Source organism: Suricata suricatta, chromosome 1, assembly GCF_006229205.1.
Source record: "Suricata suricatta isolate VVHF042 chromosome 1, meerkat_22Aug2017_6uvM2_HiC, whole genome shotgun sequence".
Classification (NCBI taxonomy): Eukaryota; Metazoa; Chordata; class Mammalia; order Carnivora; family Herpestidae; genus Suricata; species Suricata suricatta.
Window position 1 is genome coordinate 44926712 of NC_043700.1, and position 26293 is coordinate 44953004.

At 43.2% G+C, this 26293-nt stretch overlaps 2 protein-coding genes across 2 annotated transcripts in view; both read right to left on the reverse strand.

Moving 5' to 3' along the window:
- The window catches only part of LOC115300832 (transcription factor COE2-like), an 82306-nt gene extending 76593 nt beyond the window's left edge, over window positions 1-5713 (reverse strand). Inside the window, exon 1 of the mRNA XM_029950392.1 lies at window positions 5582-5713. Within this exon, the coding sequence (XP_029806252.1) occupies window positions 5582-5713 (132 nt within the window). The remainder of the gene's footprint in view (window positions 1-5581) is intronic.
- Window positions 5714-13283: 7570 nt separating this feature from the next.
- Window positions 13284-26293, reverse strand: part of LOC115295722 (transcription factor COE2) — a 99914-nt gene continuing 86904 nt past the window's right edge. Inside the window, exon 7 of the mRNA XM_029943924.1 lies at window positions 13284-13350. Coding sequence (XP_029799784.1) covers window positions 13338-13350 — 13 coding nt within the window. The 3' untranslated portion in view covers window positions 13284-13337. The remainder of the gene's footprint in view (window positions 13351-26293) is intronic.

The following is a 26293-nucleotide window of genomic DNA, read 5'->3' on the forward strand; positions in this document are numbered from 1 at the left end:
TCTAGAAACTTAAAGATGACAAGAACCTAACAGTACCAAAGAGAAGACACTTTTCTGCCTGAGTGGATACCTCCCGGGTGAGTTGTCCTATTCTTGGTACATAGTAAACCTCTTAGGGACATTCTTTCTGAGTGGTAGAAGACGGGGGAGGGTGAGAGGAAGGGGGAGCATTTATGTGATTTATGCTGCTGTGGCTTTATAACAGTAATTTTTATATACCTGACTGAAAAGCACTCAATTGGAACTTAAACCCTAAACAGAGTGAGTTTACAGGACATTGTTGTTATTATGGACCAGCTACAATTAAACTGTGTCCAGCACGGTGGACCTTCTTTCCTTCTCTGAGAAATCCCTATTTTTTTCTGGAAGGGGTACATAACTTTGATAAGAAAACCTTGTCAAGAATAAAACCTGGTCTTCATGGTCTCAGGACAAGACCAGAATGTATGTATTCCATTCAATAAAAATAGAAATAGAAGGAATCATGCCCATTGTACAAAGGACAAAGGCTTGCCCCTTCTCTCCAAACACCTTTAGCCAGAAGATTGGAAATTGTCAGAAACGGGTTTCCCCTAATTTAATGGGAAAAGACATGGGTTAGAATCTGGTAGAGGTAAATGTTATTCTTTAGGATGAATTCAGTTAAGAAAAAGAAAACATGCACTTGAGCATGTATTCCTGAAATCATTACCCTGCTTTCCTGGGGCTGTTTGGCATCCTAGATGCACAGGCTGGAGCTCTATAAGCTGTAGGAAGAGAAGCACCTTTTGGAAGCCTGGTCGTGATGGGCTTAAGTCTTAATGCCAGCTGTGGAAGAGACAAAGAGAAGCCCACAGACTTTTCACTTGCTCTTATCTCACCCCTCTCACCTTGGAGATGGAAAGTGGAAATGAAGTAGAGGACAAGGCTCCCCACCAGGAAGCAGACCACACTTGGCCAAACTACAAACACTCCAGGAATTAGTCCCTACTTTCCAAGATGGACCTGTTACGTAGGAGGCGCCTACTATATGGAGAGCTTAGCAAGGTGCCTCCACATCAACACTCAATAAATAATAGTTGTTAGTACTGTTAGTTTTAATTCAAAAAGAACTGGACAGAGAGAGTTCAACTGAAAATAATACACCTGGTGAGGGAACCTCTGGGTGCTGGGGGCTGAGCCCACTGGGGTTTGTGGTCTGCGTGGGCAGACTTCTCCCTAGGAGTGTTGTGTGATGGGCTGGAGCCCAGATGCTGCAAGCTCACAGTCCATTGGTGGGGCCCAAGGCCAAGGGCCCAGGAAGAGGCCATTTAAAAGAAGAAGGAAGGAAGGAAGGAAGGAAGGAAGGAAGGAAGGAAGGAAGGAGGGAGGGAAGGAAGAAGAATGAAGAAGGGAGGGAGGAAAGGAGGGAGGGAGAGAGAGGAGGGAGGGAAGGAGGGAATGAAGGAAGGAAGGAAGGAAGGAAGGAAGGAAGGAAGGAAGGAAATAATATACCTACCCAATGCTTATTAAATGTTGACCAGTGATCTACTTCTAGTTCATCTGAATACTCTTTAAAGACAAGTAGCCATAATATCCCATTTTACACAGATGGGGAAACTGAGGTATAAATAAGCAACAGTACTCACACAGGGTCCCGTAGTAATTGGATGGTGGAGAAGGGACAGGGGCCCAGGCATCCTGGCTCTAGAACAGACGTGTTTAACCATGGCACTAGGCCCCACTCCCATTCGGGGAAGAGGTAATCATTGCAATTTCTTTTTTTTTTTTTTTCTGAAGCATTCTATCAGGGTTTATCAGGTCACTTAAAGCACTTAATACACTGCTTATTGAAAGCAGACACTTGATACGGCTATTTATTCTATGACTATTAAGATTTTAGGGCAAGAGAACTTCTCCATTTTAGTATTTTTTCACCTTGTTTCTTCATTCCTTTCTTTTGGGTACTTTTTTCTATTCTGCTTTTGAAACCTTGTAAGTTATACCCATCTTTTGGGACACACACATGTCCTCTCCTTTATAAACCCTGATCCTTCAGTCCACGGTGTTGTTCTATCCTTGGCACATCTACACATGCTCATGAGGAAGATAACACTGGTCCTGGACATCCTCCACAGCTCCTTCCTCCTCCACACCCCCTCTTCCAAATGCTGGGTTTTACCCAGATCCAGATAACTAGTGGGAAGAGGAATAACGGAAAGACTGTGTCAGAAAAGGCTAGGGTTTGGGGTGCCTGGGTGGCTCGGTTGGTTAAGTGTCCAGTTCTTGGTTTCAGCTCAGGTCATGATCTCATGGTTCATGGGTTCGAGCCCTGTGTCAGGCTCCATATCGACAGCATGAAGTCTGCTTGGGATTCTCTCTCTCCCTTTCTCTCTCTCTGTCCCTCCCCAGCTCTCTCTCTCTCAAAATAAATAAATAAACAACTTAAAAAAAAAAAAAAAGAAAGGACTAAGGACTACAAGAAAGAGAGAAAGAGAGAGAGACAGAGAGGGGGAAGGAGGTGAGGAGGGAGGGAAGGGAAGACAGTGAGGCCTTGAAGGGATGGACCATGAGCAGTGAATATACAGAAGTCATGGTAGCTAAGGATGGGAGAGGAATGGAGAATAAAATTTTATGAATTGAATTCCCTTTCATTATTTTACTGTTTCTTAAAATATGCCTGGAAGAAAATAAATTACTTCCAATTATTTTGAGCTACTGAGAGGCTCGGATGCAACACCATGCTGAGACAGGCACGCACAGAGTTTTGGTTTTATTCAGACTACGCTCCAAGGCTCAGCCATGATCATAGGTACTGTTGGACTTCACCACCCATGTGGTACTTAATCTTATGCTGACTCATGCTGTGCCAAGTAGTATCGGAAAAAACAGTTCTGCAAAACCTGGGCTAGAGTCCATTACTTCAAAACTGTGTGACTTTAGGGAAGTCGCTGAACCACTCTGAGCCTCATGAATAGTTTCTGTCTATAAGAAGCAAATAAGACCATATATGAGGAAGTGCACTGGGAACCATCAAGTGCTACATACACATTACTATCACTCAGTGCTTAGCAGGGACTCATTAAAATCTTGCCTATTGACCAACGGATTGATTAACTCTCTGGCCAGCTTCCTTAAGTGTCCTCGTTCAGTTGAGGAATGGAATAGCCATGGCAACGTCCAAGACCATCCACTCGGCTTTGCAGCAGCTGAGGCCAAGAGATTTTTCTTTAAGTTTATAAATTCACTTGCAAACAAAACTTCTGTTGTTTAATGAATTTTACTTTGGTTGGAATGATGAAATTCATCAAAAGAAATTACAATGTCACGTTGACTAAATGCACATTTGAGCTTGGAAGAACCCAGATTCCAAAAATGGGAGTGAAGAAGTCAAGAGCACCAGTTCCCACCCGCCTAGCCCCCTCCCCAGCTCTGGACACACAGTAGGGGTTTCTAAAAACACTGGGGACTGAATCTCGTCCTAAATCTAACCAGCCGTCTATTATAGGGTACACTGGACTGACTGTAAGGATTTGGAAGAAACACCTCAGGGCCTCCATGACCTCATGAAAACAAAAATGACTTGAAGTTAAATACAGTTGAAGCAAATGAAACTTCAAACTACATTTTTATTGAAATTCTCTTCATTGTCAGCCGACATTTTCAATTTCCATTTCCCTGCCTCGGCCCATTTTGCCATAGAAACTTGGATGTTTTCATTGAATAGCAGCCAGTGAACATTGGACTGAAGGGGCACACTATAAATTTGGAAAAATAAATAAATGCTTCAGAACTTCCACTTGAAAACCACAGCTAAAAATGAAATCAAATCTGACCCACCCCTTTTCTTTTAAATTGTGGGAACAGACTCAGTCTGCCTCAATTTTTAAGCCCATATTAAATTTTATATAAGCACCTTGGAGATCAATGCATGGCCTGGTCAAAAGCAATTGTGGAACTTCTGACTCACGCGGCGAGGTTGGGACAACGTGAACCAGAAGGTATCATCCCTCTGCCACCATATTCCTTAATAAACATGTGTGCTTAAAAAATAAAAAGGGAAGAAAAATCAGTTTATGGGCATAGAGAGAATAATTCACTCCAAATTGCTCCTTTGACGAATGTGGACAAAAGAATAAAATTTGTCACCCAGCTAATATTACCATCAATATTTTGTCCAGCTACATTCCTTCCAATTTAAAAACAGTTCAATATCCCTTTTACCTTCAAGTAGCAGCACTTAATAAACAGTGATGGATGGTTTTTATTTTTGTTCGCATTTCAGTCTTCCCTGCTTCTGTTACAAGGGGACTATTTTGCTTGGGGGAAATGTAGATCTTCCGTCTTTCTTGCATTGACATGCATCCCTCAAGGAAAGACGGCCATATTTAATTCATAACCCCCATCGGCTACACAAACATACAACTTCCCATCAATTAGGCAACACAGAGATGTTGTTAAAAATCAATGAGCTTATTATTAAATATATTTTTTTCATGTAGCAATAATAGTTATTGCCGCACTATTGTTATTACTGCAATGCCAGCTGTTTAGGCAGCTTTCAGAGAGTTTGATTGGTTTTGATGTTGCTAGCAAGGCATTCTGCGAAACAAGGGATTGGGGTGAGGCTTTCCTGTTCTGTCTCCTGCCTTCCCTGGAAGCCATCAAGGGAACAGGGGAAAGGAGCGCTGTAGGGGAATAAGCCCTGGAATGCAGGCGGAAGCCCTGGGTTCTAGTCCCCCCTCTGCTCATAACTAGCTGTGTGACCGTGGGTAGACCCCTTCTCTCTTCTGGGGCTTTAGTTTCTTCCTTTTTAAAAACAAGACGGCCACCCTACAGGTTCGCTGAGGGCCCCTCCATTCCCAAATTCAGGATTGTTTAATAACGTGTTCTACCAGCAAACAAAACAGGAAGAAATTGGTACAATTCAGCAGCTCTCAATTGTTCCTTTTCAAAAGAATCCTGATTTTAAAAAAAAAAAAAAGGGGAGACAGAGTGGTGCTGGGGTGTGGGGAGGCAGAGCACAATCCTGAACCTGGAACAGACGTTAAATTGATCCAAACACCAACTATGCCCATATCTGTGTTTTCCTCCTTGTTGTGTGTTTATTAAAAATAATTTTGATATTTTGACACATGCCACTAACTGTGGGAGCCTCCTGCCTCCAAACAGAGATGTTAAAACTGTGCCAGCACATGCAAAGGTTAAAAACAACATCGCACAGATCTTGGCAACTACATCATATGCTGTCTGGCCGCAGCTGATCTGAACTGAGTCCCCCGTAATTACAGGAGAAGGTGGAACAGGTTTGCCGCTAATTGGAAAATTCTGCAAATGGCAGCACTGAAGAAAATTGACAGTCGTTAGAATATTAGCAAAATGAGAGTACTGATTAGCAAAAAGCTCAGATGCAGACTCTTTTTTTTTTTTTTTTTTTTACTGCCGGATTCTACCAGCAAATTGATAATAAAAGCTGAACTTAATAATAACAGCTGTTATTTGACCTGGTAATATTTTGTTTTTAATCTGTTGCTGTTCCCAGACCAATAACATATTAAAAAAAAAAAAAGGTCTGTATCCACTGTTGCAAAATTATTTTGAATCCCAAAAGGTGTATTCTGACTTCAGACTCAGGGAAGGAAAACTGAGCCTCGGGGACACCCGTCTGCAAGCACGTCCTGATGAAGGTGCCTTCACCTGCAAAGGTGTTGAGTCGTCTGCCGTTCGCCACCTTCCAGGAGGCCTTGGTGGACATGCCGGAGTGGCATGTGTCTTTTTGGAACTGGGCCTGAATTCTGTTTTTAGGGCGCTTTAAATCTGTGACTGGTGGGACGCCTGGGTGGCTCAAGCGTCTGACTCTGGATTTCCGCTCAGGTCAAGATTTCGTGGTTCGTGAGTTTGAGCCCCACGTTGCTCAAGCTGTGCATGGACCACGTTGAGCCTGCTTGGGATCCTCCCTCTCCTCTCTCTACGCCTCCCCCGCTCATGCTCGCTCGCTTGCTCTCTCTCTCTCTCTCTCTCAAAAAAATAAAAAATAAATAAATAAATCCGTGACTGTTAAAAAATAAAATCTCAAAGTTAACTTATTTTTCACTATAAAGTGGACAGGAAAGGAAATTAATGTTGTCAGACAGACTATGAAGCTTCTATCAGCACTAAGCTGTTCCCAACCACTGCAGGCAGAGAACTACAGAGGGGGGAGGGATTGGGATTGTACGTGTTAATGAGAATTGCAGCCATGAATCGATGGACTGTTCATGACTGTAACTTCACCACACATAGTTCCGTATCGTGTGGACACACATGGCCAGAAGACTTCCATTTTGGTACAATCTTCTTACCTGTATGGCAATATGGGTCAAGAGTCTTAAAACTGCCTATGGCCTTTGCCCTGGCAATTCTATTTTAAGGGCTTGTCCCAAAGAAAGAGACTTGGATATGCCTAATGCTCTACCTCCAACAGACATTCCTTGCAGCATTGCTTAGGACAGTGGAAACCACATTTGTCCTGAAATGAGGTACAGAAGAATTCTACATGGGGATCTAAAACATATCGTAGAATATTTAGTGACACTGAAAGATAGTCTAGTAAGTTAAAAAAAAAAAACAGACTACAGAAGAGTCAACATAGAATCATCTTTTTTAACTACAGAGAAGGAAGAGCGGAAGAGGGCTGGCAAAGAGGATTGGTGGTTGTTCTTGGCTGGTGAGCTCATGGGTCATCGTCATTTTATTCCCTTTGGCCTGTCCGTGTTCTCTAAATTTTTAAAGATGATCACGCGTTGTTTCAGTCAGCAGAAAATATATCAATTCCTCGGAGAAAAAGAATCTTGAAACTTCCTATTGCTGTTTTACGTAAAAACTCAATCTGTGACGCTGGGAACAACACCGCTGTTGAATGCTAGGTTGGCTTCTCTGCTGCCTTACCCAGTGTGAGTCTGCCTTCAGTGAAAGGCAAGAAAAGAGTCAGCTGAAAGCCAATCTTAGAAATCTATGTGGAGAACTGGCCTGCTCATTATGGTTAATCTCACACACACACACACACACACACACACACACCTGTTTTGATAGATAGATACCTGTTCTCTGAAAATGCAAGCAGCTCAGCAACACTCAAGGCCCACATGCAGATAGATTTCCTGTTACGACTTTGGACTTCAGACTCTGGTAATCTTGCCACTTCCTTTTGCCCTTGTTATGGTAACAGAGAACCTCACTTATTTTGAATCGGCGGAGGGAATCATTGCCATTTTCAAGTTTCATCTAGCCCTTAGTCCAGGGGATTGGAGGGGAGTTGGGGTTGGACCCACAGAAACCCAAATCCAGCACACAGCCTCACAGCGTATATTCCGTTCTTGCCTTATAACAAGAAAAGTTTGTTCCTAACCAGACACGGTCGTGCTGCACAGGCCCCTGTTGACAGATCTCTGCATATTTCACCCTCAGCAACAAAATATTAGCGGCTTGAGCTCTCACGACACTCCCTGCACTTGAATACCGGCCAAGAAGTTGAGTGAGGCTGCAGCCTTTCGGAGCTGGCCTTAGAGCGCATGGACATTTGCAAAGATAGATGCACTGCATTTCTTAACAGGTCTGCTTTTTAAAAAAATTCGTATTAACATCCTATAGCGCTGTTGCCAAACACATAAAATTCCAAAGGCAAATCCCCCAAGTTCAAGCGCTGCCAGCACTGGTCCGACTAGGCTCTGCCCGGGGACTGTAAACTGCCAGTTTCTTCCAGCGAGGAGCACAAAACCCATGACATTAGCTTCAGCCACAAAACCAAGCTACTTTCAAGCTGCTTCTCGCCAGGAGTGTGGGTGGGCAGCGGGCAGGATCCCAGCGCGACAACTAGACTCAATTGACTGTAACCTGGAATTTTTTTTTTAAGTGGCTGTTTTGGACGGTGGTACCCAGGCCCCCCCATCCTTCCTTCTCTCTAACAGTTATGCATCGGGAAAACAAAGCAACGAGGAGGGGGAGGTGGGGTGTGGCGGCAGCCTGTGCGTTGCCAAATACAGTTAAGGGTGGAGAGGGAGGTAAGATTGGAAAAGGGGGTAAAAATCAAGTCACTTTCAATCAAGTGTCACACCTTTAAATAGTGGTTAAATCTTTGCATTATGCAGCTCATCCCTTTACAACATGGGGTTCCCTTAGAGAATTCCCTGTTTACACTGGGAATTCCTCCAGGGCCGCATCAATAAAGCTGAACAGATGTCAGGGTGGAATGCCAGCGGCAGTGGCTGTTGTCAGGGGTACTGGGGAGGGAGGCACAGAACAATGAGAGAGGCATCTGCTACACAAAGCCCTCACGCGTGGGTCAGGTTCTGCCAGTGTGTAGAGATTCCACCCTACCCTTTGTCTGGGCACATTGCCTTTCTTGTTTCTCTATGACAAGGGTTGACACATGTCACCGGCCCTATCAGGAGTGTTATTTGTTTGCCACTTGCATATGCACCAGCGTTTCTGACCTCCCCCATCTCCCGCAGAATGCAGCAAGCAGTGCTGAAACTCTCCAGCGCTGCCCCAATCTACAATTTCATTATGCACTTTGAGTGGAAAGTGGGATGTAGATGTCCTTCTTTTTAATTAAAAACATGATTGATGAGACTTAACTGACAGTAGGAAATGCAATTTAAATATTCCTTAAAGAGGCACTAACCCTGTTTGTGTGGGGAGGGCTGCGTTCGGTCTCCAAAGTTGCAACCAGCGGGAGAAAGGAAATTAAAATAAAAGCCCCGTTCAAGTCCGCTCGGCTGTGGAAGGGTGGTAACGGAAGCCAGCATCTGCAGGCTTGTAACCAGAAACTTCTGCACATTAGGAGCTAATGTGAGGTGTTACTCGGTAATGGTAATGTTCAGTGTGATGAAAGGCAGCAGATGAGTGGAGAAGAATACAATATGAAATCATGTCAAAGCAAAACCCAACTACTTGGCCATATTTTTAAGGACCAACTGGCTTCTAAAAGACCTTCTACCCAAACACCCCCATTTGCCCGCTCTACAGAAGTGGTTTTTGCCTTCACGGCTGCGTAGCTGGATTCCTCCATCCTTGGCTCCTCTCTTGAGCTGCTGTGCACTGTCCTTTAATACGTGCATTTTAAGGCAAGTCCTCGATGCCCGGGAAGGTTCAGGCTGTGGCACTACGGCAAACAGGAAAGCGCTCACAATTTTCTTTCAAAGGCCTTCTCAGATTTATTCCCTCGGCGACTGCTAAGTTATTAGGGAAAATTATGCGAACCACAGGATGCAGCAATGTACATATCACGGGAACCCCAAAACGCAAGAGTCAGAGGCAAGAGTAAGTTTTCCTAATTACAAGGCCTTGGTATTGGTATTTTCAGCCTAGAAACAATGGACGGAGTTGAACTGGGGGCTGTTACAAAATAGTGAAAGTTAAATACCAACAACGATAGCAGTACAAAATGTATTTTCAAAATAAATCTGCCTTCTTTTTCTTGGTATCATTTACAAAGGGACTGTTTTTGGTGTTGGTTCAGGATGTTTGTTTTGCTTTGCTTTGTTTTCCATGGAAATAGTTATTTTCTGAGAAACAGTAACTTGAATTAAAAAAAAAAGGGGGGGACTTTTTCCTAAATGTGTATGCAAGTAGCCCAGTCTGCACTACAGAGGCCTAAGAGTGGAATCTTCATATGTTGTTCGTGCCTAAAGATTTTATTCCAGGTTTTCAAAATCCCCTAAAGAGCAGTAGATACCACACAGTATAGATCTTTTCCACTTAATTCCTAATTAAAGACTGATAAAAAAGAAAAGCTTTTCTTGAAATGCTTGGATTAGAGGAAAACAATTGGAGTTGATTTTTGGTGAGTATTTAACCAGCAAAGGTTAATTAGAATTGTAGCACTGAGATGTAAAAGAACAGATTCTGATCAATTGATTAATGAGATGTCAGAAGGTACAAGAATTCACCTTTGGGAGAAACATATTAAAAATGAAATATATTTGCAAAGCCATCATGTCTTCCCTCTTACTGAGTTTATTAACACCAGCAGCAGCTGTAGATGCTTTTCCATCTGTGACAATGGACAGAAAATTGTGGCCCCCAAATCTATCAAAAGTAGCACCAAAATATTACCCGGTTTCTCCTAACACCCGTAAAAGTTAACAAAGGCTCTAGGAACCGGCCAAAATCTCCAGCAACCAATCCATTTCCCTTCCTCCCTGCCTGTCCTCCCCACCCTCACCCACCCCCACCCATTCCCTTTTACATATTCAGATTAATTTAAAAGATAAGTGGTTTTGAAACTCTGGATTTGAAATTATTAAAATAGGGCATGTTATGCCCATTCTGGATTTACAGATTCATTAGTCCGGTATCAATTTCACTATTGACAAGGGCGGTGCGGTAGAGGAAAGGATCTCCCAAACGTTTTTCCTTTCTCAATTGATGGTACTGGTGAACAGACACATCTCCCTGTTTGTGGCATAGATGTTCTTTGTCACAATAAACCACAGTATATTATGTTTATATATGTCCTTCAGGCATGTCACAACAGTTTGGCATTCTGAGCGGCTCTACCACTGTGTACATTAAATAGTCATGTAGTTACATTAAACAGTGGGGAGTTCACACTTCACAACCACTCAGTGTTTTAAAACAGATGTGGGCTGTCTGTTGTCAGACGCTGGTGGAAAAGCTCAGAAGGATCTTGGTGGGAATCTCCAAATAAGTGAGGGCTCCCCCAATTTTCCACCCAAGTTCCCTTATCCCTCTGTCCTGGGGGGGGTGGGAGAGATTTGGGGAAACAGCTGAGAAAAAAAGGTGGGGGAGAGCAACAACTTTTATGTCTTCTAGTACAGAGATCTGAAAAAAAGAATTCAGAATTCGGAATAGTTTGTGGCATGGAATATTTTGAGCGGGGTGGGCTTGCTGGGGTATCGTGGGATTTACTGACAGGAGAATTTTTGACAGTTGATGGACAGATGAATTCCGTTATGGAAGCGTTAGTCGAAAGCGGCAAGGCCAGATGGAAACTCACAGCTTGTCTTTAATATTAATTTTCTTTTTTTTCAGGAGATCAGAATTCCCTAATTCCCTAAAATGTTTCAATGCATCTTGAGGTATTATTTTTCAGATGCCTTTCTCCACCTACTCTTAGTAAGAGTGTTTCTTTGTGTTAATGTTATTTTTCCTCCGTTACTTTGAAAAAGAAAAAAAAAAGCCTGGTGTGTTCTTTCTCTCTTTCTTTCTGTCTGTCTTTCTTACAGGAGTCTAGTTGTACAGCTGTTGAAATTCTTCCATCGTTTCCAGTAAATAGAGAAGACAAATATCTTAACCGTATAAGATGCTAAATCTAAATAGGAGGAAAGCTTCCAGAAGTGGTTGTGACTTTGCACCATGATAACTGAATGAGCTAATGATAAGATTTTCTTTGTGGCCAAATAAAAGACATAACTCTTCATGCTTTCAGAGGGTAGAAAGGGGAATTGGTTGTAGGTGTCCTTCTCCCGGACGGTAAGAATGAACCATCATCTGTGCTCCATGATGCAGTGGAAGAGCACAGGGCTCAGACTCACAGGTCAAAGCTCTAGGTTTGGCTTTGCCGCGCTTACTGACTGAGTGGTGTTACCCAGGTCACTACACTGGCCTGGCCCTCATTGTCTTTCCTTGTGAAATACAGTTGGTATTACGAGGAGGCAGCAAGGCCCAAATGGCCTCCATGTTTTCCTTTATGATACTCAAAATCTTCTGAGAGAAAGCTGAATACTCATACCCAAAAGTCACAGACTGCTGCTTTTCTCCACCCACTACCAACCTCCTCAGAGACCTAGGCAGCCCCTCCATGGGAGCTCAGAGAGTGGGGACAGCCCCTCACCGCTGCTCTCACCTTTTTCCTTCTGTTCCACACAAAATATAACTACTGTGAGTTTCTCTGTAGAATATCTATAGAACTCTACTCCCATAAGAAAAACAGAAGAGAGAGAGTTCCTTTATGTTACATCACTGGATTCATTCAGGTTGAGAGCATTACTTTAAAACTCAGAGATTTGTCTTCCATGTCTATGTATTCTCTTTTTCCTAATATTCTTCCAAGTTTAACGCAAAAACATGAACATGGGACAGCTTTCCCCAGAGTTTCCAACTTCAGTTATATGTTGGTTATATGTTGTTTCTGTGTGTGTGTGTGTGTGTGTGTCTGTCTGTCTGTCTGTCTGTTCAGACACACACATATGTTAATGAGTTAGTCTTGGTCAGCCAGAAAAACCTTTTACAATTAATGTAATGAAAACATTTAGCTAAACAAAGGAATTCAAAACAAAGCAATGGATTGTGGTTTGTTGGCAAAATGAAACAGAGACTTCCCTACATAAATTCAAAGACCGTTTCTATGTGTCTCCGGAGGGGTGAGCAGCAGGCATGCAACCTCGTGCCGGAAGTTGTCACCATACCCTGATGTGTCCACTATGTACTTAGGGATGAGTCACTTAATTTTGTTCTTTCTCCTTAACTGTGAAGGAGAGAGAAGTTTATTAACCCAGACAAGAGAGACAGAATGGACACAAATACCTTCAGGTTGTTTAGGGTTCCAGAGAACAGAAAGTAAGAGCAGCAGGCAGGATTTACCAAGGACTAGATCTGGCCCAATAGGGAAAACATTTGCTGAAGTGTAACACTGTTCAAAATCAAACTTGGTCCCCTTGTTACCTGACTGCCCCACCATGATAACTAGCCCATTGCCCAGGGTTCCTTAAAGATAATTACTACGTGACTTCACAGGTTGGCCTCGATGACATCTAAACCCCTTCTAATTAAAAATATCTATATTTGATGATTCTAAGACACATGGGTAGACAATAGGGTGTTTCACAAAAATACCTGGAAATTTCCTCGCAAAGAATAGACTATTAAAACCTAAAGAGACCTCACAGGGGAGGGGTGTGCAGGGAGGCCTCTGGGCAGTCCCTACACCCCTATGAAGGTGCAGGTAAAGCCAGCGTTAGCAATGACCCACCTCTGAAGAGTATCTTACAAAATTATTTTTCATAAACCTCTTTTGTGCCTCACAGCAACCTTCTAAGGTGGAACTCACTAGCCACACATTTTAGTGTCGTTGAAATCAAGGACAAGGAGGTTACATGACTTGCCTAAGTCCAGGCAGCTAGCAAGCGGAATTGCCGAGGCTGGAACTCAGAGCAGCTTCCGTCCTGAGCTGTTTGTTCCCTGTTTCCCTGGCACTTCTGTTTCAAGGATCTCTGCACACTTCTCTCTCAGTCTCCGTGTTTCCGGAAGCACCCCAGACATATGTGTTAAGAATTCATAGCCACAGAGAATCACAGACACAGAAAGGAAACTCTGTGGTCATGTCCCTCCATTCTCTCATTTTACAAAAGGAAACTGAGGCTTGGAGAAGTCATCATTCAGCCAGGCCACCTGAAATGAAAAACCTTGATTTAAAAAAAAAAAGTCTTGATTTCTGCATGGTTCCTCAAAGACCTTAAAATACACACCCGCCCCCTTGACCAGGCAAGTAATGATTTAAACCAGGTGAGCGCGAGAATGATTTCATACACTGCATTTTGCATGTGCCTCTTGAGGGAAGGCATGTGGAATACGTATATAGAGAGAGACCCCCAACCTCCATGGTCTCCCCCTTCTCCCACACATGGCAGACTAGTAAACGTTTGCTAGCTGTTTGTAAGGTTGACAGCAGGGATAATTTTTCCCATGTGCCAAACAACTTCATCCTAAAGGAAATATTTTGCTCTGGCAAGATTTAATAACGATTATAATGATACTTTATATTTATATAGCACCCTATCTCTAAAATATTTCTTCAAGCCTTATTTTATTGGTTAGTTGATAGGGTGTGACAGCAAACCTCATGGGTATAAAGAGTGGAGTGGTGGTAATGGCAGGGGTGCAGGCCACTCCTCTCCAGTCCCCAGGGCTTGCCTGGGCTTTCACTGCTACTGAGCTGGATGACAACCAGCATGCCCAAAGTCATTCCTGCATGCCCTCCTTTCTGCTCACCTTTCTCATCTGAGATTTTTGAGGGGAATGGGACAATAGCACTACAGAAGGGGAAAGGAAAGGAAGGGGCCATAGAAACTATAACTTCTCTATTATCTGATCCCCTAGTCTGTGCCTATACCATGGAGAAGTATTAAAGACACCTAGGTTGACCAGATGATCCAACAACAGTCCCAGACCTTTGGCCGCCAGAGGGGCCAGGCTCCATCCACACTGCCCATTGGTTCTGTCTTCTTCCCTTCTTTACAAAATTCCCCACTCTCTCCAAACCATTATTTATAACACTCCAACAAATTATTAAAATATGGTAATGGGGGTTCCATCCCTAAGATGGCCTGGGGTTTTAGTCCATTGCAGTCCACATTGCGGCTACATTCTGGATCACTTGTTGATTCAACAAATGTTTATTGAGTATCTATTATTTGCTAAGACCTGTGCTAGAGACTAAAAGTAGTAAGGAACTCACAGTCCAACAGAGGAGATGAACTCTGGAGACAAAACTATAAGACGATGTGTTTAGACCCAAGACAGAGGGGAGTCTGAGGTGCGGTAGAAACGCTTAAGAAGAACAACGGACTCCATCAGGGAACACAGAACGGTCCTCAAGCAGTCTTGCCAGTTTGAAAACTACACTTCTTTTTAAGTTTTATTTATTATTTATTTTGAGAGAGAGAGAGAGCAGGGGAGGGGCAGAAAGAAGGAGAGAGAGAATCCCAGGCTGGCTTCGCACCACCAACGCAGAGCCCAGTGCAGGGCTCGAACACACAAACCCGGAGATCATGACCTGAGCTGAAATCCAGAGTCGGACGCTCAATCGACTGAGCCACCCAGGTGCCCCAAAACCTAGACATTTAAGAACCACCTCCAGCAACCTGTATTCTAATGTAATCTTTCCCCAGTTGAATTTGGTGTGTGTCTTAGAGGAAGGAGGTCTAGTTAAATGGCAAGCTAAATTAGACACTTCTTTTATATTTTTTAAGTTTTTAAAATTTATTTGTGAGGGAGAGAGGCAGCATGAGTGGGGGAGGGGCAGAGAGAGAGGGAGACACAGAATTCGAAGCAGGCTCCAGGCTCTCAGCTGTAAGCACAGAGCCCGCTGTGGGGCTCAAACCCACAGACCATGAGATCATGACCTGAGCCCAAGTCAGACACCCAACCACTGAACCACCCAGATGCCCTGACACCTCTTTTTTGAAGAACATGCAATTCATTCACCTAGGCATAATACTGGCTCATTGTCAGTCTGTGAAGCAAAAGAAGCCCACAAGAAAAGTTGCTGTTTCGAGGAGGGGGCATAAATCCTACTATGTTGCTAAGCAGTCAGTTTCTCTGGTCTTTTTAAGATATTGTGTATTTGTATTTGATTCATCTCTAGGATATTTTTTGGAGACGTTCATAATTGGCAGTTTTGGAAACTGATAACAAAAAATATTTTCATTTAAAAAAACAGATAACTAAAAAGCCTTATACATGGGCCCACGCACCGACCACCAGGTACCGGAAGAGTATAGGTTTGTGGATTCTCTACCTGACAGTAACTCTGGGCACTCTCTCCAGTGTATGTACATTCTGTAATTTGACCCTGTTTGTGGCTTGCATTTCAAGCCTATTCAGTGTACATGCTTCAGTCCTGAAGGATTCTTCTAAGAAATTTACTGTGTCCTAGTACTCGACATGAAAAAAAAATATATAGTATATAACATATATCATATGTAGTAATATATATGATATAGAACATAATAAACTCCACAAACGTTTGTTGGATTGACACACTTACTAATATGCTCAATAACCACAGCTTCTCCCTCTCCAGCCCTGTTGGATGTGGGCAGCAGTTCTGACACAGGAAGAGGGCTCTCAAACCATCTCCTCCCTTTGTTTTCCTTGTGTTCTGAGGCTCCCCCTTTCCAGGGCTGAGCTCTTTACTACCTGGCAGTTCATGGGTCCTTAAACAGTGAAAATTGGCTCAGCCCAGTCTGGCTCAGGATGGAGAGAAGCTGCAAATTCCTCCAACCAGTGAAGAGAAAGCCTTCAGGCGACAGTGTCCTGGAAATCCACCATTGTCCTTTTTGCTTTGCTGGGAGGGGCGTTCCTCCAGTGCTTGGGGGTTTTCAAAGCCTTTTACAGTCATTAGTGGACTCACACAACATCCCCCTTGTAGAGAGGCTCCGTGGAGATTAACCGCTGTCTAAGGTCACCCAGGGCAGAGTCTAACCCCTAGCCCCCTCCTCAGGCAGCTTCACAGATACATATATGGCAAAAATCATTCTGGAAATAGAAACTGAAAGCCTTTTCTAACTTGACTGAAGCCTAAACTGGAGATTCTACACATATCTTCTTTCTTCGATAGTTAAGTGAGGAGATGGGGGCTGGGAGGGCCAGAGCAACAGTAAAATGAGGAGCACTGTTTGTGCCCAGTGACCCCCACCCCCACGTCCCAGCTTCTCCCCTGGGGCCACAGAACTTAATGACTATTGTGTATGCTCTTTTACTGGTCAAAGACTGCTGTGTGGACTTTTGCACTGGGGGCAGTGTGATAGGTGTGAACATGGTAAGTTGCATTTATTTTTTGTCAATGAAGGGGTAACCTCCTGGAGCACAGGACTTTTCTCCATGAAGCTTATCTGAAAACTAGAGTTTACATCGTGAGGCATTTCCTAGGACTCTTGTCTCTTGAAGCCTGATCACCTTGTCTCCTCAGCTGCGTAGGGGCTGAACTGGACTAATATTTTGGTTTTATGGAATAAATATTTGTTTCTTTTGTGGAATTAAACTGTTAAACCAGAGTCAAACGTCAGAGTTCATCCGGTGGAAAGACCTCATTTAAGACGGAGGTTTCCTGGCTCCTAGTTCACTCTATCTTTTGTGCCTGCAAAGAATCTCGTATGGGGTTGCCCAGGACTGTTTTAGCTCTGGAGACCTAGTTGATGGGTTACAGGACAACACTCCACCACTTACAACGGAAACCTCTAGGTTTATCTGGGAAGCTGGACAGCCCAGAAAAATGAAGTTCTTCCGGAAATACCAAAACACCATGAAAGAAGCCTATTTTAATCTGGAACATTCTTCTCTTCCTTCCCATTCCTTGGTGGAAATAGAGCAGAATAGGACACTAGAGGATCCCCATGACCATCCTGATATCTTGAAGGATCATGAGTGTCCTTCAATGCTTTCGAGCAGAGGAGAAAGACCTAGGGGAGAACAAGGCCACAGTGTCCTCCAGACTCATGGCCGGGGCCCCACCCAAGTAAGCCCTTGTTCCCTTGTGCAAAACATCTGGTGAACAGACAAGCTTAAAAAAGAGGACGTCTCCATAAAAATTCATCTTAAAATGTTTAATCTAAGTGAAGCTAACCATTTGCCCTTTGCTTGGTTCGCAGTGGGTCCTCTACAGGGATGAGAGGTGAACTTGCAGCAGGGTCCCATCCCTCCAAGAAGCCACAAGCTAATGAGAGGAAAAGACACAAATGACAGAGAACTCAAAACTTATAACATAACATGTCTAAACAACGGTGTCACCGTTCAGCTAAAGTAACCTTCCTCATCTCTAAAGTCCCAAGAACATCTCTGGTGTTGCCTGGTATAGACAGTTCATTGTTTACGGGTGTCAGTTCTCTCCCCTGACAAGACTAGAAGGTTTTGCAGGCAAAGGTCAACACATGCTGTTTGAATCACCCTTAGCATCTAGCATAGGACTTTGTACATGCCTGGCCTTCAAATATATATTCATATATATATACACACACACATATATACACACATACACACACACACACATATATATATACATGTAAATATACACATATATATGTATTTATACATATATATATATGTCAATTCTTAAGTGCAGTGGTATCTGTAGCCAAGGAGCCAGGGCCTTAGTGTTCTGACATACGACCACTGTTGGTAGGATAGGGTGCAGGAACTTGGGTCTGCTCTTGAGAAAGTCGTTTAACTCTTTGGACATCAGGTATCTCAAATGGATTGAATGTTAAGGCCCAAGGGTTAGATACCTGTCCTTATTTCATGTGCTAACCCTTCAAGCATGTGAAGATTGCTACGCCGGCCCCCTCCTCCCACCCGGGACTTCTCTGCTATAAGCTTTTCTGGGCTCTGATCCAGACTATGGGTCCTATCACTTGGTTTCTGGGCCTTCTAATTCTTTCTTTGTCATAGGCCCAGTTTGTCAATATTCCTCTGCTGTGGGCCCATAGTTGAGCTCAATACTCCTGTCTAATTTCACACGAATTGCTTTTGGGCAGTATCTCCCTCGTTCCATATCATGTGGTCATTCAGATCTGAAAATTTCTGACATAATTCTGTGGGTTGCTGACTTCTGTGGCAGCTGGTCTAAGGAAATCCAGGCAAAAATCCAGGCCACCCTCTTCTGTATTTTTCCTGCATTTTATTCTCATTTTATTCAAGCTCTGGGTTCGAATGAAGCTTCTTGCATCACCTGGTTAGAGAGGCAAAAAGAGTCATTCCAGGTTCACCCAGTACTCAAGGTCCTAATGCCAAAAATCAAGATGTGAGAGGAATCATTTATATAGAATCAACTATTTCTTTCTCCTACTTTATGTCTCTTTCAGCTTAATCGTGTTTGGCTTCAGGGGTACAGTGAAACTATGAAGTTTGTTTCTGATAAAGCAATGCTTTGAGAGCCCCTGAATAATGGGTCTATAACTGGGATTATGGGAGAAAGACAGAGAGCGTTGGAGGGAAGGTGGTTCTGAGTCCACTTCTGTTAAATGTTTCATTTGCTGGAGGGTAACTAAATTGATTGGGGTAAGGGAATTTGTATTCCTCGTGCTGTGTAAGGATTCAGGACTCCTCAACCTCTTAAAATAGTCTTTCATTCCAAAGACGGGGGAGCCTTTTACTATCAGTAGAAAATGTTGGATCATAGTCTCAGAATGAGCAAGGGGTTGGAACTGGAAGGACAGTCCAAGGTGAAGGAGAGTCCATCGCCATCTTAGTGGTCTGCTTGCTGAAACACCAAGAAGTCCTCACAGACCAAAAAGGCATCTTTCTCACTGTCTGGCACAATGGGGAAATGCCACCACTGGGATGAATTTGTTCTGATAAAGAATTCTTCAATTTCCAGAACCTCCTATTAAAGTGTACCTACTACTTAGGCCAAATCTCATAAGCCTTTCTCGGCAAACACCATATATGGAATGAGGCTAGAGCTAACTAACAGCAAGCTCCCTGTGGGAGTGGAGCCCAGCGAGTGTAAGCGCAGGATGGGGCAAGCCACGGAGAGTGCTTACGAAAGAGACCAGGGTGTAAACACCCTGCCCGCAAGACCTGTACCTTATTCATGACTGTATCTCCAAGGCCCACCTGCTGTCTTACACCATATGTATTTTTTATGTTTGCTGAGAAAGAAGTGGCTGAAAGAAAATGGCAAAGTATCAGACTCCCTAATTTTCCCAACAGGTTTCAGAGATGGTAGTGTGGGGCAACGGCCATGAACAGGAAAGATTTACTCTTCTGGACTCTACAAATATGGTACTGTTTTCACCCTTCTCTGCCCTCCCCCCACCTCAGCGCCATTACCTAAACCAGCATCTGCTCTCAGACTGTCCTCATGAATGACACCACCTTCTATCTTCAATCTGTCAACCAAGGCAAAAACCTGGTAGGCAGCCCAGACTTCTCCTTCTGCCTCACCTTCACACCCAATCAAATCATGCTGATTCTACCTCAAAATAGCCTTCAAGCTTGGGGTACTCCAAGTAGGGGTACTCTCTACACCCACTGCTATGCCTTCACCCAAGCTTTCCTCATTCCTTGCCTCAATCATGCCAAACTTCCCCAAATTGGTTGTCCTGACCCAGGCCTTCCCCTCTCATGTAACTCTCCACATTCTAGCTCCAATCAAAGGCAAATCCAATCAGGTTGTACCCCCTCTTGAAAACTTTTGATTCTTGTCCAACTACCCCCAATGCTGCCACAGTGTTCAGACCAGAGTCCATACTCCTTCGTTTGGCCTAAAAGTTCCTTAATAACTTGCCGCTATTGGTGAGCACTAGTTGAAGTTTTGCAGTGTGGCGCATGCCCCCTTCTCTTGTACATATTTTGTTGTTCTTTCTACCTGGATGCCGTTCCTTTGTTTCCTGCCTTAGTAGCACTTCTTCATTCTTTACCAAATCTGGGCATCACACACTCAGATAATCCCTGATTCTTTTTTCCCTAGGCAGAGGTAGGTAGGGGTCTTTCCTATAAATTTGGTACAGTCCTCTGATAAACACTTACATGCTCTTCAGTTGTTTTTGGTTTCCTCATCTGTTTCTCTATCTAAACTGGGACCCTCTAGAAAACAGCGACTATGACACTGAACTCTCTCCATAGAGCAGAAAGTCTGTTACATGGAACACGTGTAATAAATGTTTCTTAAGGGCATGAATGATGCTGGAAGGTCTTCCAACAAGTTTAGTTGGCCAAGCATGCATTGATTTGTTCATTCATTCATTCATTCATTCACAGAGCCATTCTAGAGTAACCTATACTTTGGAGGTAGAATCTGATTGGAAATTAATCCTAAGGGAACTGGTTTTCTAAGTTATTTGATTTCTCCTTGGTCTGTCTTGAAGGAACCAAAAATGACAATGTGCAGTGTCTTTCCTGCTACATACACTCACCCAGCTCAAGGGTTCTGTGGATGAATGAAAACTTGAACGGGTTATTTCTCTAGAGAGCAGACATTTTTACCCTGGGGAAACAAACCAATTCTACAACTTTAAGCAAGCATCCACGTAAACCAGCTTTGAAGATGGCTGGCAAGAAGGCACTCCTTTTCCAGATACCTCTCTGATCCAGAGGAAGCAAACCAGCTCATTGCTTCACCTTCCCCAGTTACAATGTCTTATGAGAAATGGGCCCAGAGTCCCACTCTAATTATACCCTGTTCGACTAGGAAACAGAGCTCCTGATCCATTCCTAAATCTCAAAGTGATGCGACATTTATAACTACATTGAAAAGGAAATGTTCTTTGCTGTGTGCCTTCACTTGAGATCATCGTACAGTGATAACACTGTTGAGGGGCCCGAGGCCCTTCCCCAAATGACAGAACAGAGCCATGACTCATAAAGCAAAGGGAATAGCAGTTCTCTCCTTGAGCCCTGAACACAAAGGAAATAAATGGAGCCTTAAGGAAAAGATGAACATATCTCAGAGAACTCCTGGATTTTGGAAATCTGGGAGATCCAAAGTCTACCCTCCACTGGTGCCAACTACCTCTGCCTTTCCTGTTCTCTGCTAAAGGAGACCAACCAGGGTGTGCCTTTTTTCCAAACTCCCAACTATGATGGCAGGCCTCTGGGCAGCTGGGGCTTACCATGAGTGATCCAGGAATCCAAACACATATCAAAAATCATAGCTAAATAAATAGTAGGTCTTGCACAAATTTACCCTTCTGCTTTTCAAATGTTTTCAGTCATGATCTTCTTCATCTTCATCTCATCCTCATCATCACCGTCACTTCCCACATGCCACACACTTTTCAAACACTATCAGCACATTAACTGATTTATTCCTCAGAACCACTCAGTGAGGTACATGACCATTATTGTTCCTATTTTATAGATGAGAAAACTGAGATACAGAGAGATCACATAACTTGCTCATGTCTGACAGCTAGAAAGAAGTGGAGCTGTGATTCGAGTCAGGCAATCCGGTTCCAGCATCGCTTATCACTGTTACATCATTCTGCCTCCTCAAACAGTTATTAAAAGTACCCCCATAGAGGCATTGGGAGTCAGATTTTTTAATGTTTTTTTTTCTTTAATAAGGTCCTCATGTAGTTTGGAACCCCTAAGTGGGTAACTAAGAAGGTTGCAAGAGCTACTCCCTCACAGAACATTCCTACCAATGCCTGAAAGCTGGCCATCAGAGATCCCTTCCATGAGTTTAAAGGTGGCCATTATCATGTCCTTTTAAAGGAGGAGGGTAATATGAAAAGTCACTAGTACTTTAGTATTGGTGAGGTTTCTGAATCATTCCTTCATTCGCATGAAGGAAAAATCAAGAGAATTAGAAGGATAATGTTGGAAGTAGAGAAAGGGGGATGGAGTTGGGGGTGGGGAAAAGAGAAAAGGACGGTGGTTCTGAAAAGGATGGAAAATGACCACACTTGGAGGTAGTCAGGGAAGTCAAAAATAAACTTGGCCTACTTCACAGTTTTGCCTAGAGCTGGCCTAGGGGCATTCATCAGTACCGCACGGGATGACATTTTTGGTGAGATGTTTTAAAATGAGTTAAGGGCTAAATCATTATTTCTAGAAATATTAACTTCACCACCTTTTGAAATAAAAACTGTACCAATAAGTAAGAGGCCAAGTAGATCTGGTATTTTACAGAAGACAACAGGACATAGTTCATCAGTCTAGAAATGTATTAATGGACATGGTTTGAAGACCAACTTTGATGAAGGGCAGCCTCCTTAATCAGAGCATCTGAAATGAGCCACCTCACTGAACTGGCTGTTTCCCCTTTTATCACTGACTGATAAATAATGAACTGCTAAGTTCCATTACTTCTGCAAGGACCTCTTCCTTTAAATTCATACAATGGCCCTTCAAATTCCATAGTTTGCTAAAACAAGAAGGCTGCCATCACCAATGCCAATCTGTATCAGATTTGCACATTTTATTAAAAAAATAATAGAAATGTACAATAAAATTGGCTTCATTTTTCAATTACAATAAAAGCTGCCATAACACATGGAAGTCCCTACATAAAGGATGCTTCCAAAACACATGGGTCCTTGACATTTAAATGCCCTTGTGTTCTAGAAGGTTCCTGGCTGCCGAGACAGGTGACCAAACCACCTTTGGCCACTGCCCCAAACATCTCATCTATGTGGTTCAGAGGGAAACAAAAGTAACCATCAATGAAACTTTACTTATTGCTGCATCTAAGTATTGATGTGCAGGAGTAAGATTTACTAGAGCTAAATGAATAAGAAAAATATTGAGACTCCTTCTGGGAGGAATGGGTTAAAATCTGTTAAACTTTAGGCCCAGGGTCAAAGACGTCACCATAATTGTTCATCAACTGCCTCAGGCATAGAACCACAATTTTGGGTTTGGGCAATCTTTAATGCCTTGGTGCTCCAAATTGTACCAGAAATGCATAATCCATAAACCAGTTAACAAATGAGGCCAGTTTTCCACAATGTTAACATGAATTGACAAGAAAAAACTAGGATAAAAACTAAGTGTAACTCAGAAAGAAAATGAAGATAAAAGGTTTTTTTTTTTCCTACACCTACCCCCACGTGGAGTTCATATTCCAGCCCAGGACAAAGTAGTTTTTTATAGATTTTCAAAGGAAAAATAATCTCTGAGTATGCTGTATGTCTTTCTTCTCAAATGAAAACCAAAAATAGATGCTGTTTCCCTAATCTATCTGATTGGGAAATTATTTGGCATTTTTAGAAATTAATTTTTCCAGACAATTAAATTAGCCAGTAATTTGATATCACCATCTTATGTCATTATATAGAACACATGCTGAAATGACACACAATCCCATTTTCACTTATTATTTTTGCAAATTCAGTGCTCATAAAAAGGTGTTGGATTGACTGTGCCAGCAACTAGAATCTTCCCTCCTGGCTGGAAGAGCTGAGGAGTGGTTACGTGAGCTGGAGACCAGGCCCGTCCAGCTGGAATTACCAGCGATGAGAGCAAGAGCAAGTCACATGTCACACAGTCCTTTATTCCCTGCTCCACAATCCTAGTTGGCCCATCCAAGTGAACATGATAAATGGTGCTGCCCCTGGATGGAATCCACCCCCTTACTTCCCAATGGCCACCTGGTATTTCTATGATGCCTGTGTCCAAAGAATTTTTAAACACTTTCCAAGTCATCCAACTCAGTTCTCCAACCCTTTTAGAGAAAGACAGATCTTCAAAAACCTGGAAATTCACTTGGGAGGAGAGAGAACACACACATTTCACTAAAACAGATGAGTGACTTTTTACTTCTGCTCAGCCTCTAAGGGTGAATTGCTATGTTCTACCAAGAACGGAATAAGGTTGAAGATTTCACTGGGCTCCATAGGTCTCTAGGAAGAAGTGAAAACACCAAGCGTTTCATAGGTAAGCAAACGCACAAAAAAGAGAAGCAGTGGCTTCCAGCATGCACCCTAAGACAAAAAGGCAAGGTCAAAGTTGACATTAGAATTCATCAGAAATGATGAATACTTGTTTAATCAGTCTTAATATGAACACTTTGAAGAGTGTTCGAAGGGGGCTCTGTTAATAATTACACCAGGAAAACAGGCACATGATGCAGGCAGGTCCAGGGCTACCTGAGACCTGTGCTCACCCTGTATATGTGGAATTTACAATCCAGCTGGGCCATCATTAGGTTAAAAACTATTACAAATCACTTCAGCCTCTTGGCTCTTCCCCAGTCTGCCATGCTCACTCCTTCTGCCGGCTTTGTTAATCTTTCCCCAACTCCCTGCCTAGAATATCCTCCCCAACCTGCCCTTCATCCAAGCAAATCTTATTCTTTATTTAAAACCCAAATGAATGTCCATCTCTCCCACAAAGCTCTTTCTGCCTACTCCAACTCCTTCCACTCTTTTCCCATTCTGAATTTTAAAAAATATTTATTGTATGTATCATATAACATAATACTAACCTATAAAATACTTTGGATTTTTTCCTACTTGCTCTGTAAGTATGAAGTTCTTTTTCCAATTAGTCTTTAAGTCCCTGGAAGGCTGAGATCTTTCTTGTGCTGCTCTTGCCTCCTCCATTGGACAGCCTCACAGCTGATTCAGAAAGTTAGGATAGGAAAACAAACAAACAAACTTCAAAAAGAATGCCCAGTCAAGTTGTTGCTCAAGAACCTGGAATCTCCCAGCCCTGACATAGCCTGGGACAGTGTCCCCTGCCCTGTGTTTCCCTGGGACCTTGTACAATTCAATTCATAGCACTCACATTGTGGTATTTCTTTACTGTAATAATTGGATGGTAATGACTTGTTTACTTAGTTGTCCATCACTATATTGGAAGGTTCTTGAGGGCAGGAACTCTGTTGGATTGTCATATCCTCAATACATATCCATGATACATAATAGACACAGAGTAAATATTGGTTGAATGAATGATTGAAGGAAGGGATGAACACATGGTTTTCCTTAAAGTAATAAAATAGGCATTTATTGGATTCAATCAAATTACTAAATTTAGTTAGGTGAGAAGAGACAGAATCTTCTCTTCCCAGGAGAGAAGAGACAAGTCATAAGAAGTAGACTAGGATGACATGCCTGATTCCTGGCTGCTGCTTGCCTTCCAGACCAGCTAGCAGAACCCGTTTCATTGGCTTTTCAGCCCCATGCCATGTGAGGGGAAGGCCACTGAACTCAAAGCCAGATTAAGTACTTTGGGGACTGCCTTTCACTGAGTCTCTGTACCACCACCAGCAAGACATTGTGCATTGGACTTCAGGTCCTCCATCAGAAATAGGGGAAGCCTGGCCCCAAAGACTACAGAAGCCCCTTCCAGCCTCAGAGCTCACTGGGCCCAAAGCCCACTCACGGAGCACTCCTCCAGGTGGATGGTGATTCCCAGGCAGGATAACACACCAGCAGGGCTGGACGCACAAGGGCTCCTACTCTCCACAGTCAGGGATTGACAGCTTAGCAGACAGAACCTCTGATTCTCCCTTCAGCTGCTTCCCAGCGGGAAAGTGAGCCTCACAGTAGCACATTAGGTTGCATATTAAACAGACGGGATGCATATTTGAGACCTCTTAAAGGTTGGGGCTTTTTTTTTTTTTTTTATAAGCTGCTGTCAAGGTGTGTTAGTATCTCTTTATTTAAACAACCTCCCCTAGTCTTGGTACACAGAGCTGGGACTCAAAAAAAAATTGAGTAGAATAATCTATCATGCTAGCAACATAATTATAAGAACATATGTTAGCTCGAACCGGCTATATTTTAGTCATAGTAAGGGTATGTGTGGGAGAGAGAAAGATGGCAAGAATCTCTCAAAATAGTTCAGGCGGAGGAAAAGTGATATTGGGATACATGGAAACCCAAACTGCTTTCTGGAAGCCTCCGTTGTGGCACCCAGAGCACCCCAGAGGGCTGACGGCAGTGAGTCTGAGGCTCCAGCAGATCTTGCTGCTCAGCGGCCCCACCTGAGTGCGCAGGCCAGGGGAGCTGTGTGTTGCTGCTCCCTGCCCACCCCCCATCAGGTGTACAGATCGCACAAGTCCAAGGAGAAGGATCCCCAAGAGGCAACGGCAACCAGTGGGTCTTGATTTCCACAAATGCCTCATACTTTGAAGTGCTGAAGAAAAAACTCCATACATTTTGAC